The sequence below is a fragment of the Pararge aegeria genome, chromosome Z (genome assembly GCF_905163445.1).
Source record: "Pararge aegeria chromosome Z, ilParAegt1.1, whole genome shotgun sequence".
NCBI lineage: Eukaryota > Metazoa > Arthropoda > Insecta > Lepidoptera > Nymphalidae > Pararge > Pararge aegeria.
In genome coordinates this window covers 8,939,040-8,958,998 of record NC_053208.1, presented here as the reverse complement: position 1 = coordinate 8,958,998, position 19,959 = coordinate 8,939,040, and the positions used below count along the sequence as shown (strand labels likewise).

The 19,959-nt window shown below is 34.9% G+C and overlaps 1 protein-coding gene across 4 annotated transcripts; it reads left to right on the top strand.

Moving 5' to 3' along the window:
• The first annotated feature begins 1,480 nt into the window (after positions 1–1,480).
• LOC120636126 (sodium/potassium/calcium exchanger 3) lies at positions 1,481–17,342 on the top strand. 4 transcript variants are annotated; one of them, XM_039907428.1, is made up of 10 exons: positions 1,481–1,666; positions 14,545–14,724; positions 14,933–15,120; positions 15,206–15,392; positions 15,468–15,542; positions 15,621–15,955; positions 16,087–16,249; positions 16,342–16,443; positions 16,527–16,648; positions 16,997–17,342. In XM_039907428.1, the coding sequence occupies exons 1-10, from the start codon at positions 1,648–1,650 to the stop codon at positions 17,222–17,224; spliced, it is 1,599 nt and encodes a 532-aa protein (XP_039763362.1). In that variant the 5' UTR covers positions 1,481–1,647; the 3' UTR covers positions 17,225–17,342. The 4 variants fall into 4 exon arrangements, with proteins under 4 accessions (XP_039763362.1, XP_039763363.1, XP_039763360.1 ...); XM_039907429.1 differs by having other exon boundaries at positions 14,542–14,724; positions 15,720–15,955; XM_039907426.1 differs by having other exon boundaries at positions 14,542–14,724.
• Positions 17,343–19,959: the final 2,617 nt, after the last annotated feature.

Below are 19,959 nucleotides of genomic sequence, written 5' to 3'. Positions count from 1 at the left end.
GTTGGAGGCAAGCGGCCCAGGACCGTGCATTGTGGAACTCCCTACAAAAGACCTATGTCCAGCAGTGGACGTCAATTGGTTGAGATGATGATGATGATGATGATTTCCACTTAAACTGTATAGATAATGTATTTTCTTGTCCTTATAAACTTATGACAAAAGTAACCCAATGATAGCCTGGTGGATAAGGCTTCGGATTTCCTTTCGTGGAGACCGAGTTCGAGCACCAATGACTTTTCGGAATAATCTGCGTTTATAATTTAAGCTATTTGAATATCACTTGCTTGACACGTTGAACGAAAACATCGCGAGGAAACCGGCATGCCTGTGAGTTCTCCATAATGTTCTCAACCGCGTGTGAAGTCTACCAATCTCACTATCAGAGGGGAACAGGGCCCTGTAGTGGGCCGATAAATGGGTTGACGATGATGAACTATTTAGACATTGACACCCCTCAAGGGTGTCAAATATAATTTAATAGTAAATTTCAAGCTTTCAAAGCTCAGTAATTCATTTATTTACACATAATGTCTTCAAAAATATTTTTACTTATTCCAAATAAGTAAAAGTAAAAAATAAATTATTTTAGATCTGCTGTATTTAGTCTGTCTGTCAGCATTACAGCAGTTTATTAGATACATGATTCAAAAGGTACGTTACTACAGGGTCCAATCTGAAGTAATTAAACATAATTGGTGTCGCGCGCCAGGGGCGTAGGGGGGAGGTAGATGAACTCTTAACCCGGCAGATTAGTGAAATCACAGCCGGTGTCAATTGCTAAGATCTAGTTACAGAGCTTATTCATTCACTGTTTCCTCGACGAACAAAATATATACGACTAGCTGTTGCGCGCATTCTTCGTCAACGTTTTTAACGGCTTTTTTTATAAATACGAGTATGTTAGGAACCGTTTGTTTCCTAGGATAAAATATTGGCCATGTATTCTCCGTCTCCTTTCAACTAACTCTAGGCCAATAATTAAGTTGATTGGTTGCTCAGTTAGGGCGTGAGGGGAGGACGGACAAACACACTTTCGCATTTATAATGTTAGTTAGGATTTAGGTATGCTACCAAGAAATGAGAATGACAAAGAAAACCTAACAGTAAACTGGAAAGTAAACTGTTGATTTACATAAAACTCACGTATCTACTGATTACTAGTAAATTTCAAATGGCTGTTGAGGGGTTCCATCTTCTACTTTGGAACAGACTTCTCTCTTAGAAGAGAGCACAGACCTATTTATTTTAAATAGATAATTGTAAAAATGTTTTTACAAATATATCGTAGACGTGCTACGAAAATTCATTTTAAGAGTTGCTTTAAATTTATAAGCAATTGATACTGGTACTTGCAAATATAATAGAGCCACACCAATTAAACCGTCTAATAATAAAAATCAATTCAATCAATGGCAATTCATACACAATGTGTGCTGGGGCAGGAGCCGTGCTCGTAGTCACTCCATCACTGCGCCCGAGCGCCGCCCGACGTACGTGTATTGTATGAGAATAAATAATTGGCTCCCGTATTCTTCTTTTGACGAGATCTCCGCCCGGCCCATTATGTGCCGACTATCGCAGCCCGCGGCATTTGGACGCCACTGACGACGCTCCCGGTCGTCTCCGCGCGATTTCTCCGGCACCACGATGAATGCCTCCGAGCGAGGTACGTTCACATTTTACTGTGGGTACCCGTCCCCAGCCGGGACCGTGAAGTGCACGCCGCGTACCCGCAAGGTTATACATCAAAACAGGTCGGAAGTGCGTCCTATTCTCTGTGAATGGCTAGGTCACACTATTGCGATGCTAACTGGCAGGGGAGAAGATTATATCAGAGGTCCGAGTGCCTGTAATTCAAAGTGAATGTAGTGGCTTGTGGCATCCGTGAGACCAGCTCGCGGCGCGTAAGTATGGAAGAGTGAAGACACGTCATGGCTTACAATGCGACAGGTATGTGCTGTCGCGATAGTCTTTTTCTGCAGCCATTTAACTGCCAAATGGCATTCGTTTAAATACATGTCTCGAGCTCTATTGTTGAAAATCCGAAAATTGACACAATCCTCAATAAATTCACAAATTACGGGTGTGGCTGCGTGGACAATGGTCACTGGTACACGAATTAATGCTGATTATGGCGTAACGTTGGCGTATTGTCGCATGGTCGTTGGAAGGCACGAAAATTAAAGTAAACTAATGTAGTGTAGTTAGCTAAACTCTCAATTAAATAACATCGGGTAAAGAGTCAGATGTCGTTGATAATAATTAATTGACTCAATTCTTGATAGGTATTTTTAGATGTGTATCCGTTGAATTGACTGCGGCTAAGGCCCAATAGGTATGTCGCTTCGTATGGGCACGATATAATATACTCGTTAGATTCGCTTCATTGATTGTACTGTCATGGATTTGAATATTCTTAAAATTAACATTTTATGTTAACCGCTCATTTTATGGCTAATTTGTTATGTTAAATGGTCATGAGTGATAGTTTTATTGACGTATTAATTAATTTTAATTGAAGTTCCTTCAATATATCTAGAATTGTGTAATAAATCAATATTTTTTTGTTTCTTATAGTTTAATGTGTACTTATTTTGAGTGCATATGTAGTTCTTAGAATATTATGCTCCTAGTATTTGTGATGAGAAACATGTTGGTGTGATTCTTTTGGAAACCAAGGTAGACTAGAAAGGTCTTTTAGGTTCACCTACATGTTTAATTGAATTTAGTAATCGTAAATCTAAACTCTAACTCAACAGAGTTATTTTATTGTTTATTTTCGTTATTGCGTTAATATTCATGATATCTTATTTTCCGGTTGGATATGCAAATATGAGAAAGACTCACAAATATTCTTTCCAAACATTATTTTTTCTATTAGCAGGTACAATCGAAAGAAACTGATATCTTGTCCTTAGTCCTGCCGGTATTAACTCATAGAATGTTATGATAGGTTAGACTAGACCTTCATCAATGTCAGTATGCACGTGATCAGCATAACACACAGCATGGTATTATATCTTTCCGATCATACTTTCCAACAATCTTCCTGACATATATATTCACTGTTACAATGAAGTCTGTTGTTTCTGTTAATTTTTGTGTTTAGCTTTTATCATTTCACATAAATTAAGTGCTATTATTTGTAGAGGTTTTGTTCAGGTGTTACGCAGTGTTTTAAAAAGTTTACTGATTGTGTAGAGAATTCTACTTCCGATGCTAAAATGAAACGATGAAGTACTTTATCTACTTCTTGGACATGAGGCTATTACTTTCTCTTTATTCAGGTGCTTCTGCAATATCAACTATTTGAAACCTGTGGTTTGTTGTCACATGTCCACCTTGTAGGGTGACTATTAATGTTGGTTTTATGATGCAGGGTTTTATGCACCTTGTAACCTTGGAATAATGATTTTAGGTCTTCTGGTTCGGTGCCTCAGCTTCGCATGCGTTTGGTTAATAGATAAACTTAATTCTGTTTTGATCGAGTTACTAAGCGAATAGCTCTTAGATTTCCTGCTGAGTTATTCTTAAGTTTTTTCATCAGACCCAGTTTGATAAGTGGTTAATTAAAAGATCTTGTAATACGTCTTGGCCGAGTTTAACGGGCCGCTGACGTCGGGCAGTTCCTAAAGTTAGAAGTAGGGGAGGTACAGGAGCGGCGCCTCATCCGGCTAACAATTGACAATTTGCTAGGGCTGCCACTATCTTAGAGTCATTTAAACAACATTTTAATAGTTAGAACATGAATATAATAAAGAGTAAACAAGGATATGAGGATAATGTGTTCAGGGTGCTGCAGCGGCTACCACAGTCCAGTAGTGCTTCTACCATGTTTGCAAAGCGCTGACAGATAGCTTGGATGCCATCTTGCGGAATAAAAACGAAATTGAGTTGAAGCGAGCCCGGCAAAGCTGTCAGCCTTCTGCGCTTGATAAATTAATATGGATGGTCCATTTCTGTTGAACAGAAAGAGGACTCAATCCCTTCTAGTTTAAATAATAATAACAAATTTTTTTTTAGTATTTTATTGCGATATAAAGTAATGGATCTATGTTGATATAAAAAAAAAAATTACGCCTCGATAGCAATCTCCCAATTTAGGCAATATTGACCCAGATAGTCCTAACTGGGTGAATATGGGGCATGACAGTTTATTTGTTAGAATGCGCTAAACTCACTAATTACCAGTCAGATTTGGAAAGTTTTCTTATGCTTTGATCTCTCTTTACAGTGTATCTCTATATATCTCGTATCTGAAAAAGGTCTCATTGTTTATAAAAATACCCATTGCCCCAATAGCTTTCTGTAAAAAATACGCATGTAACTGTTACGTTTCTAGAATATTTGACTATATTACGGTACATTTTTTGACGTTAAACTGTGTTTTAGGCAATTAAAGAAAATTAAAATTGCATCTTTTAAAAAAACTTTTGATGTAAATTTATACTTATCTTGATATTTTATTATGATATTTTCAGCACTACAAAACCACTCTTGTTGAATGGGGTACAGTATTAGCTAAGTTTTTATTTCTTTAGTTTTGTCTTCTTCATGTTATGCAACGAACTTGAAAGGATTTTGTTGATATGATAATTAATTTGAAAACTACTTTAAAACAAATCGTTGTACACACACATACTACATACACAGTACATACTAGCGGTGTATGTCTTGTCAAAAAGATCCACGGGTTTGATAAAGATCCTAACTACTGGCCAATTAGCCTGGGCCATGTAGGTAGTATTCATTACCCACCATTTATCGAGCACGTAAAGACCCTTGATCCCGTTTTCTAGAAAACTAGCGGCCAATAGAGATTATACTATCGAAGGACTTAATGCAGACTTCCTGTCTTCTTTCATTTGTCAATTTCCTCCTTACTGCACTTGACGGTATCTCAATGAGACGAGTCACGCACCATTCGACACTATGAGATAATCATGTCAAAAAAATTATGGGATACTTTACCTATTAACAGGTAAATTTGAACTAGCACGCGATCTGTACAGACTCGTACCTACGTCACAGTATCTAACTGGATAATGTGTACTCTTTGGATTAACTAGTTTTAGATTGGCTGTTAAGATTATACCGTTCTTCATACCTACTTTTCACTGTCGTTCCTTACTTTCGTATGGATTTAGTAATGTGTTATTTTGATATAACAAACTGACACTTAAGTTCTATTTAGATCTAATAATATGAATTAATGTGTTGCGGTATCGTGGTAGTCTAGGTTACCCTAAACTTGTCTTGAATTAATTGTAAAATTCTACGGATATTCACATACTAGGTTACAGACGCCTAGGTAGTCTAAGCAGAAAATTAAGCGAAAGAGCCAATCTAAGCCAACCCTATATAGAATGTATCGAGGATGTCATCGTGTATGAGATAAATATGACTCGTAAACAACTTAAAAAGAGCAAGGTGCAAGGTTATGAAGGAATCACAGAATATTTCCGAAAGGCCAGTTGAGAACCAAAATTTAAATTGCTCTTGCGATTTTTAAATTCTTTCATTCCCCAAGGCACAACGCCAAAGGCATGGTATCGGAGCGTGGTGGCTCTGTTCCTCTAAGAAGGTGAGCATGCTGAAGAACTACTGTCTGGAACTACTGGCTGCTGAGCCATTTCTATAAGTTGTTCTCGACAGTTAGTACAAATCGTCTCGCTATTAAATTTGACGAGCAAGCTGGATACCGAAAGGGCTTCAATGCCATAAACCACATCCATACACAGGTTATACAAAAGAGCGAAGAGCATAACCGGCCACTTTTCATAGCGTTCGTGAACAATGAGAAAGCATTTGATTAGGTGGAATCCTGGGATGTGTTACAAGGCATCTTTGAAGTTTCTGGATGTAAACAAGCTAAGCTTCAATAACTACTGCGAGTATAATACTCTACTTTTGTTTGCCGAATTTGTACCTAGTAATAATAGCAGATGCTCTGGGAGATCTTGATACAATGCTCAATGACCTCGACAGAGTTTAGTCTGCTAGTCCAAGATTATGTCTAACACTCATGTTACGCTCCACCCAGCGCTCTCACACTTGACACTGGAGATGAGTATTAATATACGAGTATAGTATTCGAGGCCCAACTCGAAAGAGGGTAGATCCAACTTTGAGAATCCAAGAGGTAAATAGTCGAATATAGCTCGTATGGGCAGCGTTCAGGAATCTTCATCACATCTTTGCGGGTCCGAAATCCCACATTGTCTGAATACTGCCTCATAAGAATAAGAAGACTCAGAGTTATTTATCGGACAGTGAGAGAGTTAAGCATCATGATTATGCGAATGTATCTCTATGTGATAAAATCAGAAATGAGACCCGTAAAAGGACGAGAGTTACTGCCATAGCTCAACTTATAGCTGAAGTGGCAATGGGTGAGGCACATTGGTGGGAGAAACAACAGTCGGTGAGGCTGTAATTGTGACCCCGCTAGTAAGCACGGCGTTGGTTGACTCCTAACAATGTGGACAGACGACATCACGCGAGTAGCAGGATGCCACAGAAAAAAGCCGCCCAGGATAGTCAATTTAAGAAATCTGTCAAAAAGGAAACTGAGGTCAATGTCAAAAAGTCAAAGTCAAAAATATCTTTATTGAAGTAGGCCAATAGGTGGCACTTTTGATGAGAATTACACGGTAGTAAGATGATGGGTTAACCATATTCGTAAACTTAAAACTAAAGCTACGAGGGTTCCAAACGCGTCCTGGTCAAAGAAGAAGCCCACAACAAACTTAGCCGGGGGTTATTTTTTGTTATCACCATCGTCACCATTGTCATTTAAAATTATTAGAAGAGCTACCCGGTTAGAGCAATAATTCACACCCAAGCTTTTTTTATCTATTACGTAGTCCTTTATACTATAACAGGACTTTTCTATAAGCTTACGTTTAATACAAGGGGGGTATAGTATGTTCTGAAAAACGAAGATGAAACTATTTTTAATTTAATACATGCATAACAATAAAACTACGAGCGCAGAGCGCTTGGTGGGTATTAACATCATTATGTTATCTGCCCGAGCACAGTTGACTTTGCCAACCTTGTGAACTTCGTCCGTAGCATACTTGTATATTTATTCATAAGAGGTTATTCTCTAAAATCGGTTAATCCGGTTAGGCAAGTTGACGCAGGGGCCATTTGAGACAATTTGTACTTGTTGACTTTGCTATTTGTCGGACCGTTTTTAGAAAGGAAGTCGCATTGTTTGTTTCTCATCAACGATGCCTTCGTTTAGCAGTACGTACATCATTCGCTATATTCAATTATACCACTTTATTAGGGGCCACTTGTGCGAAAACGCTAAATCAGGTTCGCTTTAATTTTTTTAATACGGTTTATTTTTAATATATTCTGAGATTGCTAAATTATCACAATATTTAGTGGGTTCGTGCAAGTGGAACTATATTATAAATTCAACACGTGTTAATAATTCAATCGCAAACTAATCTTTGTACGAATATACTTGCTTGGGATTTTTTTTCATTTAATACATTTATATACTTATTCATTTCTTTTGTGGTGAGGTGATTGTGATAATTATTGTTTTTAAATGTGCTGTAAACGCCATCAGCTGCTTTATTGCATACTTAGTTAATAACTGATAGGTTGCCAAATATCGTTGTACATTTGTCGCAATATTTGTACGGAGACAAACCGGCTACGCGTCTTAATTCTATCGGAGCGTTTTATACGAAGACCAATTAGCAACTATATTTGAAAAGTAACCAATGCAAATGTTGCGAATTCGCGAGGAGTGAAAGTTATCTACTCAATACGAGAGCAGATCAGGACCAGTGGCGATTGTGTAATAATATTCATGGATCGAAATAGGCTTTTGTTGGCGTAAGTAAATAATATTTGTCTGTTCTTTCAGAGATGTACTTACTAAACGTGACCGGGTATAAAAACAAAAAAATTACTAACTAGTCAAGCAAACTTTTTTATTTAGTTTTTTTTTTTATTTTAATATTATACTGAGGCTTATAACTTAACTGATAACTGTAACATCGGTCATTCCACTTGGGTCATGCCCACGTGGAATGGTGGCAAAAAGCCAACTTTCTTAGTTCTTTAGTTAAAATCTTAAACGAGAATGCTTTTTCATTATATCGCCGTTAAAGATCCATATCGTCAAGCATTTTTAAACTTTCAATACAATTTGATTAAGCTGCTGCACATATTAATCTATACGTTGTGTGGCAATAACACACCAAATCTTTTAGTCCAAATAATTTCATAGCGACATATTTATTTATTTATTTTGGTTAATCAGTATTTATTTTGTATATTTGTATATAATATATGTACCTATATTTATGTAATTAAATAATTTTATATAATATATGCATACATTATTTTTTTCTTTAGCTATGGCTTTTAAGTCTGATCACTATAACCTATGTAGAGATATGTCCGCAAAATTATATATGCTGTGTTATTATTTAATTAAATATTTAGTCCAAATAAATTCTAAAAATTCATTAATTACACAAAGGTTGTCTGCACTTTTCTAAGACGATATGCTGATATTACTAATTTATGTCCGTTTCTCGTAACTCGATTGTTTATATTCACTGATTAATATTTTGTTTTACAAAGATTAAATTGTTATGAATGTATTGCGTAGCTACTGTAAGTGTACCTATTTCTTTAAATTTTTCACGGAGATATTCGCGAGATCTTAGTTGCATTTATTAATCGAAAAGCTCTTTTTTTCAATATAAATATAGTATCTTTATCAGCTGCTTTACCTCATAGCAAGATCCCGTAGGACATAACACTATGAAGGTACGCAAAATAGACAAGCCTAGTAGTTTCAACGTCTGTAAGTTTACCCGCTTATGTCTCTATATAGCCCACTGAAGATTAAAATCTATGGTCACTCCTAGAAAAACTGTGGCCTTCTCCTTTTTTATCGATTCTTTGTTGATTATTATACTTTATGAATATTCCTTACATTTGGTTAGATAAGTTCCACACGCTTAGTTTTTTTAGCACCTAAAATTAAGTTATTGACAGTAAACCAGTGAGATACACGCGACACAGCTCGGCTTACATCGTAGGAGTTGTCTTTACTTCCATCCGTCTTAAAAATGAGTGATACTGACAAGTGACAATGTGTGGTAGAACATTTTTATACACTAAATATAGAAAAGGACTCAAAATTTAGCCCTGTAAGACATTTGGGTTCTATCACTGAGGTAAGAGGCAATCAAATTAAGAGCAAAGTTATTGATGCCATAATGGCTTAGTTTAAGTTATAAGCTTTTATGTTCAACTCAATCGAATGCTTTGGATAGATCACAAAAGATACTAATAGCATTAAATGAATGTTCCCAGTCAGCGTAAACATGTTTTAACAGTTTAGCACCCGCATCCTTTGTGCTACGACATTTAGTAAAGCCATACTGACTGCAGTGATATGAGTGTAATATTTGATTAGACTCATATCTACTTTAAATTGACTAAATGGGACATATATCTGTGTGATAACGAATTTGGAATACCCGCGAGTGAGTGCGATAATATTAATGTTCGAAAAATTCACGTTTACCAGGTAAGACACATAAATTCATATATTTTTTTAGTCCTATGCATGTGCAGTGCAGTGCCATGTAAAAATGTACATAATAGAAACAATAATATAATTAACCAAGTCAGTGCTCACTATAATATTTAAGATGCTATTTTCAAATATCGCCAGTTTGTTTATGTAGGTACCTACTCATATAATTATAGAAAAAAAAGAAAAATCTGTAAATAATATAACATTTATGAGTTTGTCACAGTTTATATTACGTCATTGTTATATCTAACTAGCATACCCAGCCCGCTTCGCCGGGCTAGATTTTGATTTATTTATTTAAACAATAAACTTACATAATTAAATTTCAATTTAAGTCTCATAATATATAAAATCATTTATTTCTCTCCGTATTCATTCTCTTGTATTCTCTTCTCAAACGGGTGAAGATCATTATCTACACCCATGTACACCCAACAATAGAATATCATCATAGTAAATAAAAGCTGTATTTGACAATTCAAAAATAGGAGAGCTCCGATCGTCACAAAACTTTACAGGATTACTCGCCAGATCAATGCGGAGATTCTCTGAAAGTTTCATTGAAATCGGTCCAGCCGTTTCGGAGGCTATACGGAACATACCCACACACTTTCTATTATATATATATATAGAAGATAGTTCATATAAACTATGACATATTGATTTTTGACCGAAATTGCCTACAATACTTTATTACACTTTAAACTTACGGTTGGCAACCTTAAGCATAGGTCCCTGACAACAAGCATTGCAATCATCGATGAACAAAAATGCACTTAGAGTATAATAACCAAGGTCGTTCCGTCCATGTTAAGCCTAAGTACTTTAGATAACATAGACAATAACCATCGCAATAGACTTATTATCGATGTGAAGGCAAGTAGGTAACCTAGACAGTACTTATCTTCAAGTTATTTTACGGAAGTAGCTGTCTATTACCTATTTGTTACAATGTATCGAGATATGATTCAAATTTTTGATACACAATTTGAATTGCTAAAGCAAGATAAACTTAAAATTATGATACTGATGTAATTTATAACTTAAAACTAAAGCTACAATGTTTACGATTGCAACCTTGCAAGAAAAAAAACTCTAGCCCATCTACAACCACAAAACACTTAGCCGGTTGCTATTATAAAAGTCGTTTCACAATGTGATATATATTATACCCACCACCTCGTTGGCCCAGTAACTGCCTAGTTGATCGAGTAACTGCCTCGTTTGTCCAGTAACTGCCTCGTTGGCCCAGTAACTGCCTCGTTGGTCGAGTAACTGCCTCGTTAATCTAGTAAATGCCTAGTTGGTCGATAATTATCATTTTAATAAATAAAAAACATGACTAATTTTTAATTATTTTTGTGACAGTAGTAAGAATACTAATGACTACTTTTTTTTTGTTTTAAAGTTATAATTGTTTGACAATTTCTTTATTTTGTCAATAAAATGTAACAATAGTTAAACAATAGATATTATAAGTTACTATAGATATTATAGTAAACTAATATTTTTTGTTGTTCAGGCTAACACACCTTTTTGAATAATGAGTAAATAAAAATACAATAACTAAAACTTAACCTTATCACCTACGCAAATATAAACGTAACATATTTTTTACCTTATATAGACGTGCTGCTTCCGAACGCAAGCACATTATTCACACTTATTCAAATAAATGATACTATACTTATAACTTGTACTATCGACAATCACACATATACTTATGCGTAGTTACATAGTTTTAAAGTAAGAACAAATTTTGATTTTACACTATGTGGGTGGATAAAAAAATTGAGAAACGGAATCGGTAAACTGCAGCGTGAACCGGTCGCTTGTTCTAACTCACTGTTATGGGTGACCAAGAAAATAGTAATAATTCACCAAGAAAATAAAGTTATAATTGATCGAGCCTAGAGAACTGTCGCCCATAAACCGAGCACCACTTTGCAGGGCATGCAAGGATTACGTCCTATAATCAACCTGAGGCGTATAATGGTGCTAAGCCTAACGTGCCTGTTCACCGGCAACCACGCCCTTTAGACCAGAACACAGCATTGAATCTATGCTGCTTAGCGGCAGGAATAAGCATGGTGGTAGAACTTCCCCGGACGAGCTTGTCACAAAAAGCTCCACTACTACTTCTAGAAAATTTAAAACTCGTAGCTCTTTTATGTTTAAAACTTTTATTGGTCATTATGTTAAGAAATATTAAAGGAATAATGTCACAATAGTTAAGCACAGTTTGTTGCATGTAAGTATTTTAACGTTATGCCAATGCTTGTGTCTTATTAATAGGTAAACATAATATTAAATGCACTTCTCTAAAGAATTAATAAGATTTTTTTCAGTTACTTCTTAACTCGCTGAAACTTCACGGAACTACTTTGTACGGCTACGTTTTTTAGTTCCAGCGTCCCTTTTCTCTCTTCAAAACTGATTACACGCGGCCCAAAAGGCATTGCCTAAAATTACTCAATGGTTATAGGTAGCCGAGACATAAGAGGCTAAATTAATTGACTCTGTAATTTATGGAGGTCAGCTGATTCTATTGAATTGATGATTTAGGTGATATTGATTTTCTTATGACCATAAATAATTGGTACGTCTAATGAAGTATTAGGTAAATTCACGAATACGTTGAATACGTTTTTTATTCGAACAGTGCAATGTGGTCGGTCGCTAACTATTTATGGACCTCATAAGAAGTCTTAAAGCCACTACGTGAACAAATCAGGAATGAGGAGATCTTTATACGAACCTGAGCTACCAACAAAGGTCAATAAGACGAACTAAAAGCTATCACGAGATACAGGACGAGGCTTGGAGAACATGGATTCTTCACCCAGGTACAAGGGTGCTCAAGTGGCGTACCCGCACCGGTAACGCAGCGTCGCTAGATGAATAGAAAAATTGTAGGTGTATTCTTTATCGCCGTGAGAAACGAGTGGCAGCGAGTTGCTGGACGCAATCGGGATTATACCGTCGGAGTTGGATCTCTCTTCAAGATACCTTTAACCAGCAATGGACATTAATTCATTGTCAAATATGTAACACCGATTCCTTACTTCCTACACTGGTTAATGAATACAAGAAACTAATAATTATAATAATTGTTGTGATTTATTAAACGTATGTCTATATGAATAGCTACAGGTCTATTCGTTCTGTTAATAGAGAGCTATAATTTTTGCATTAAAATTTTAACTTTTTTATAATATCATAAATTACAAGGATTAGATGAAACCGTCCCTGAAATGCCAGAGGATATGATGAAATTCTGGATGAAAATAAGTGAAATTATACTGATCTATTACTTCGCGAGACAGGTTTTTTTAAGTCGTATTTTAATTGGTCCTTGTGGAACAGATTCAGTGTATGAGTAATGTGTAAGTGCAGCCGCACCGCCGACGTTTTGTTGCTGTCATCTACGATAGCCATGCGCCCACTGTTAAATATTACTGTGTGAAGAAATGTTTAAATGGATTTCAAAGAACTTGCCGCAATTGGCATGACCAGCAAACCCTGGAGTAGCCGGTTGCTGTAACTATTTATCGCCATATTGTCGCTTATTTAAAGTGAAAGCACTGCCATATATATTCATAGCATTCCTCTTGGCAACAAAAAATACTTGGCGAACTATGATACGCCTATAAGTATCCAAAAGCACAAAGTAATGAATAAAGGAATATAATTTGAATTTTCCCACTTTAAAAAGATAACTAAGTATACACCTATATGTAAATATCCTACTAGCTGTAAATATGCTTCGTACTCCATTGTGCTATTCCGCGTATTGCTTGTCGGCCAATCGCAAACAATAATTGTTATCGTGAGATGTCAGTAAAAGTAAGCGATTGCATGATTAGCGCACCTACGATTTTTCTGTTCCTGAGTGAGAAGCCAACTTTTTCTAATACAAGATATATGGTAATCAGCGTTGTGTAACGGTAGACGCTCACGCACGATACCGTGCGTGTGATGTATTACTTAATAACATCTAGGGCTATCACGCTTTTCCAATATAAGTACATTAAATTCTAGCTGGGAATTATCTTCTTACATATTAAAATATAAAAATCATTTGCCGTGGAATGGTCTTGCAATAGATTGTAAATGGTTGATTGTTTTTATGTGATTAACCTCATTTTTAATTTAGAACTTCGAGTTTATCCCTTAACTAAAAAAATACAAAACATATCGTCTTTCCTCTTTATAATATAAGTATAGTATTATATATACATAAAGCGCTTCCTATATACAGCATTAATAGTATTGATACAGGCCAAAAGAACTACGACAGAGTTGCGATGATCTTATTAATAAAAGAAATGATCCTATCGCATTGGAATTGTTATCTCAAATCCTTCTGTAGTGTGCAAGCCGTGTTTTAGCTGTTTGTTTGCAGACCTTGAATAACGTGCATTCAAAAGTCATTGCTATTAAAGAATTCTTTGCATAATCATTTAATACTCCTTAACACTAAGACCCCTAAAAGCGCACAATATAATGATTACTCAAGTAGATAATGTATGATTTATCACTAATTATTATCTACTAGAGATTAAATACATTGTTATAGTAACAGATCATTTAATTTTTCCTCAAAATATCACTAAACTATAATAAACTATATCTTTATTTTATCTGCCATGAAAACAAATAATTAAAATCTGCATTAACAATATGTTTCTTAACTGTTTTTCCTTAGTTTGTTCGGGATAAAAAGTATCCTTTTCCTAAAATTGCATCAAATGTAGTTCCGCTATTTATTCATTCACTTCATTTTGGAATGAAGAGTTGTAACAATTGCGATATATCTATTTCTCGTGATATACATCTCTATGGAAAAACACACGTCAATTTATTGCACTGTGCTGCATGTAATTTATAATAGTAGTGCTGAAAATCTCTACTCGGTCGTATTATTTAATTATGTTAATATATTTTCATTGTTTCAGAAGGTTACATTCGCAACTGTACACCACCGGCGATCGACGACTTTCCACCAGGGCTGTTTACTGAGCTGCAAAGACAGCATGGAGCTATTGTCTTGCACGCATTTATTTCTATCTACCTCTTTCTGGCTCTTGCCGTCGTCTGCGATAAGTTTTTTGTTCCTGCAGTCGATAGGATATGTACGGGTAAGTTAAGGATACAAAATATTATATTTATTGTAATATATAATTACTATTGGTAAATAAATAAATCAAGGAAAATTTTCCGTGCGATGCTGTGTAATAGAATTGTGATAGAATTGTAAAATTTTCTTGCTATACGAACTACGTTAGGTACAAAAATTTAACAAATTGTTATTATCATATTATTCAATTTAAAAAAAACTTGTTACAGCACTGAATATGACAAATGACGTAGCTGGTGCTACGTTCATGGCAGCAGCTACGTCGGCACCAGAACTATTTGTTAACGTTATCGGCACTTTCATTACTGAAGGGGATATTGGTGTTGGCACCATCGTCGGTTCGGCTGTCTTCAATATCTTAGCTGTTGCTGCATGTTGTGGTATAGGAGCCGGAATGGTATATTAACGTATAATTTAATAATATTATTAAAATAAGTTTAAATGTAGCTCTCACAATTTACCTTAAAACGTTCTTGTTCTAGGTCGTGCCTTTAGATTGGTGGCCTTTAACGAGAGATTGTCTCGCTTACGGAATTACTGTCTCCATCCTTATCTGTATCATGCATGATGAGTACGTGCAGTGGTATGAAGCTTTCTTCTTGGTCTTATTATACGGAGTTTACATTTGTATCATGTATTATGACAAATCTATTCAAAACTTTGCTAAGGGTAAGATTATTTTCGTTTATTTCCATTGGTCGTTGAATTTTGAATTTATTTTAAACATGGAATTTTTTATGACAGGAAGTTGGCAGTGTGTTTCCGACATGATAAAAAAGGACAGCGAAAAACAAGAAAGTGCTTTGCCCATTGACAATGGTTTGTAATGTTTTAGTTATTGTTTCAAATTGTCATATTCATTTATTGGTTTATTTTTCCTTAAACATTTAATTGCAGAAAATAAAGATGCTAAGTCATCGTCAACGATTAAGACTGAGTTGACAGTAGATCATCACCAACACAATGGTAATGTCAAAAGTATATCTCTCTACACAGATGCAAATGAAAAGAAAGCAGTAGTAGATACCTCTCTTCGGGTTGAAAAACATAAGAATGATGATGAAAATATAAATGCACAAGCTGAACCTAAGATCAGTACAATGGAAATCGCATGCCAAGAAGAGACCCAAGAGGTCAATGAAGGAAATTTAGAAGAAGGAAACAAGGAAACATTAGACAAGTATGAACATTCATTGTGGAAATGGCCTACCGGAAGGAGTAAACTTACAAAGGTAGAAATGATTTAAAATATTTTCACATTATAATGATCACTAAATTCAAACTGGAGAGAACTGTTTGTTTGAATAAACCATTTAGAATATTGCTCTCACTCAGATACATATATAATGAAAATATTTTGCAGATAACGTGGATAATAACCTGGCCAATTCACCTCGTATTTCTCTTTACGATTCCCGATTGTGAGAAACCTCGATTTAAAAATTGGTTTCCATTGACTTTTATAATGTGTATTGTTTGGATCGGATCATTGTCTTACATTGTCGCGTGGATGATTACTATTATAGGTAAGATGTATTGGTTATGATTTCTATAAAATATTTAAAATCTTTGATTTTCGTTGAAAACGATTACCTTCTTTAACTTTGATCATGTTCAGGTGATACTCTGATGATACCAGATTCAGTTATGGGGATTACATTCCTAGCTGCTGGAACTTCAGTTCCTGAGGCTGTTTCTAGTGTAATTGTTGCCAAACAAGGTACGAAACTGTTTTATATTTATTATCTAAAATATTCACTGAGATGGTATGTTATAATTGTTATAAAAATTGGTATTTTACAGGACACGGATCAATGGGTATAAGCAACTCAATTGGATCGAATACTTTTGACATTCTTCTCTGTTTAGGATTGCCCTGGCTTATCAAAGCTTCACTAACTCCAGCAGAACCTGGCAACTATTGGGTTAGATCACTATTATAGTCTTTAATTTTAAAGCGATTTCTCATTTACCATACAATGCGAATGTATTTTGTGATATTGTCTTGCTGTGCGATTTGGGCCCAAAGTTTAGCTATGAATAATCTTTCACAATATTTATATTAGTATACAATGCTTGTAATATACCTACTAATACTTATTATTCTCGTTTGTTGATACATTTATATTAAAAGCTGATGTCAATATATTTATGCAAAGGTAAGTATTATAAACAGGTATTTAAGAGATTTTCATAATTAGATGTGCCGTGTATTGCATTGCTTTGCATGTAATGTTTCTATATACTAGTGTGTAATATTTTGTTCTTTGTAGGTGAAGATAAACTCAATGGGCCTGGAATATTCCGCTATATCGCTGCTTTCGACTCTTCTGTTGCTGTACCTTACCTTCTGGTTTAACAAGTTCAAGCTAGATGCAGCTGTAGGAAGGGCGTGCTTGGCGATGTACGCTATGTTTTTGGTGCTAGCTACTCTCATTGAATTAAATGTTTTCTTCCCGGTGAATGTGCGTACTTGTAGGAGAACCGAGCTTAAATCTTAAAGGTTAACACGTACATTGTGGTCAGGATCTTCTCCATCTGCAGTGATGATTATCACAATTCAAAATTGTTTTACAGAATTATCTCCCTCACTACTTAGTTGCCATTTCTTATGTTTTTTTTATTACAAAATTTAAGTTAGTATTTTATTTTAAATCTATTTTAATGTGATTGATATTTAAAGAAAAAAAACTTGATTAATTAATTATTTAAATAAAGAATTTTTAGGTTTTTAGGTTAGGTGTGGAATAGATTCGAAACTTTTCTGTTATGTTTTAAACAAAATATTTTACTAATATTTTACTCTTTTTATTGTGCAAATTGTTGTTCTCTAATAGAGTTTATTTTGGTCGTGGCACTTTAAATCAAATATCTTTAGTTTGTAAGGGGTGCTGTATACAAACCTTTTGTCATCCCATTTTATCCATTATTATTGTGCAATTACAACACTGATCCGAAAATATTACTTGATAAATAAGTATGACTTAAGTCCAGCTTATGTTGATCTATATATCTGAGCTTCGGGCTTTAATCGTGGAATCTTCATCACTTTGGCACGATAACGTCCAAGATTTCCACATAGTCAAAAAACCAAAAGCGGCGGTAATTAACCATAGGAAGTTTGCTCTAAACTTTTAACCGATTAAATTTTTACGATGTTAATTATAAATCTATTAGCGATTCTATCTAAAATCTTCAATCAGATAAAATCGAAATAAAATATATCGTGCTATCCATGTCTTAATGTTTACAAGTGGTACTTATTGTACCTCCTCTACGATTTTAAGTTTTTGGATTGTATTTTGGGCGTGCAAGCAATGTATCTACGATCCAAAACCGATCAGCAAAAGTCGATAGTTGATTACTTCCATTCAGTTTACTATTCATTTATAACCTACCATAATAACATACGTATGTACAAGCAGGTTGATCATACGCAAGTGTACCGATTTATGTCGATATTATGTATAAAGTACGCCTAACTCACTCTTCGAATTTAGTAATGTCAAATGATTGTATTAATAAGTTATTATTGAGTTTGGTTTCCCAGTACATGGAAATATTTTTTTTGAATGAACGTTGTCTTATTCGCTTACATTTTGTTGCGTAGATATGTATAATGGTACTACTGTCTTAACTCCAAGATTTTTTTGTAAATAACTACATTTACTTCATAATGTATCAGCTATTAAGATTTTAAATATATATAGATTTTTATTTAATGTGTTTTCTTTTCAATTGCCATAAACCAATTGTGCTATCTTCCGAATAGAAAAGCATAGCTTGTATTAAAATAGAGTGTATGTTTAAACATTATTAATGCCACAAAATAATTTTACATTTTGTGACGACAGCACATAACAACTGTAGTCGGTACTAATATTGCGACTGCACTTCGCTATATTTCGTACGTGGACATTGTAACCGAAAGCAACGAACTTTCGGTTAAAATCATTTTGCAGTTGATTGCCGCTCTATCTATACGTAATAATATGTATAAAAATTCAGCTTCCGTATGTCAAAAAGTAGTCGATGGATTCATTTGGCATCTTTACACGTGCCATTTATATACAACGTATAATAGAATTACGAAATAATATTGAAGAATGCATAAGTATATTTTATAGGAAATCATCCCGTGAAAATATTAAATTGAAAGAAGCATTTAATAACATATATTATACCTATACACTTTATGCCGCAAATTTATGTGCCTTAAGTAAAAAAGATGGTGGTATCCGTCCCATAGCAGTAGGTTCAACAATCCGTCGCATCGTTTCCAAAATTTGCTGTAAAAAAATTCTACCTTCTATTTCATCAACTTTTGACCCAATACAGTTAGGTTTCGGAGTTAAGGGGGGTGTGAAGCAGCAGCATACATCCTATAATTTCAACTATAAGTTCAAAATTTAATATCTGGTATTTAGATGATGGGACCTTAGGTGGCAAAGTGAACACAGTTTTGGACGATCTTAAGAGTATCATATCAAAATTTGAACTGATTGGCTTACAGCTTAACTTTGATAAATGTGAAATATTTATTCCAAATTCATTTTCGGATGAATCGAAACAGCACATTTTAGAACAATTTAATAACTTGGCTCCCGGCATCAAAGTTTTAAATGATAAATCACTTCGTCTCCTAGGGGCACCTATACTGGAAACGTCAGTCCCACAGTTTATTGACGATTTAATTTCCCAATTTAGCAACACTTCCGATCGTCTTATCGAAATTAATCCACATATGGCTCTAACCATTATTCGCTTTTGTTTATTTGTTCCAAGATTTACGTATTTTCTTAGATGCTCACTTCTTTGGAAATTTAATTTTTTAATGGAAAAATTGGATACTTTTATAAAAGATATTCTTGTTAATATTTTAAATTGTCCCATAAGTAATCAGGCACGGACCCAGGCCTCACTTCCGATAGGGTATGGCGGTCTTGGAATTCGCAAAATTTCAAGTGTTTCGCTGCCAGTTTTTCTTTCCTCTGTGTACAGTACACACACTCTTTTTCAAAAAATTATATCCAATTCTTTAGGTTCCATAGAAGTGTCATACTTGGCAGAGGCAAGAAATAGTTGGTCTGCTCTTAGTCCCAGTATTTTGCCGGTTTCTTTTTCTTCACAGAGACAGTGGGACGACATTATTTGCAAAAAAACTTTTGACACACTTTTAGACCAATTGCCATCTAAAAGAGACCGTGCTCGTCTTCTCGCTCTCTCTGCTAAGGAG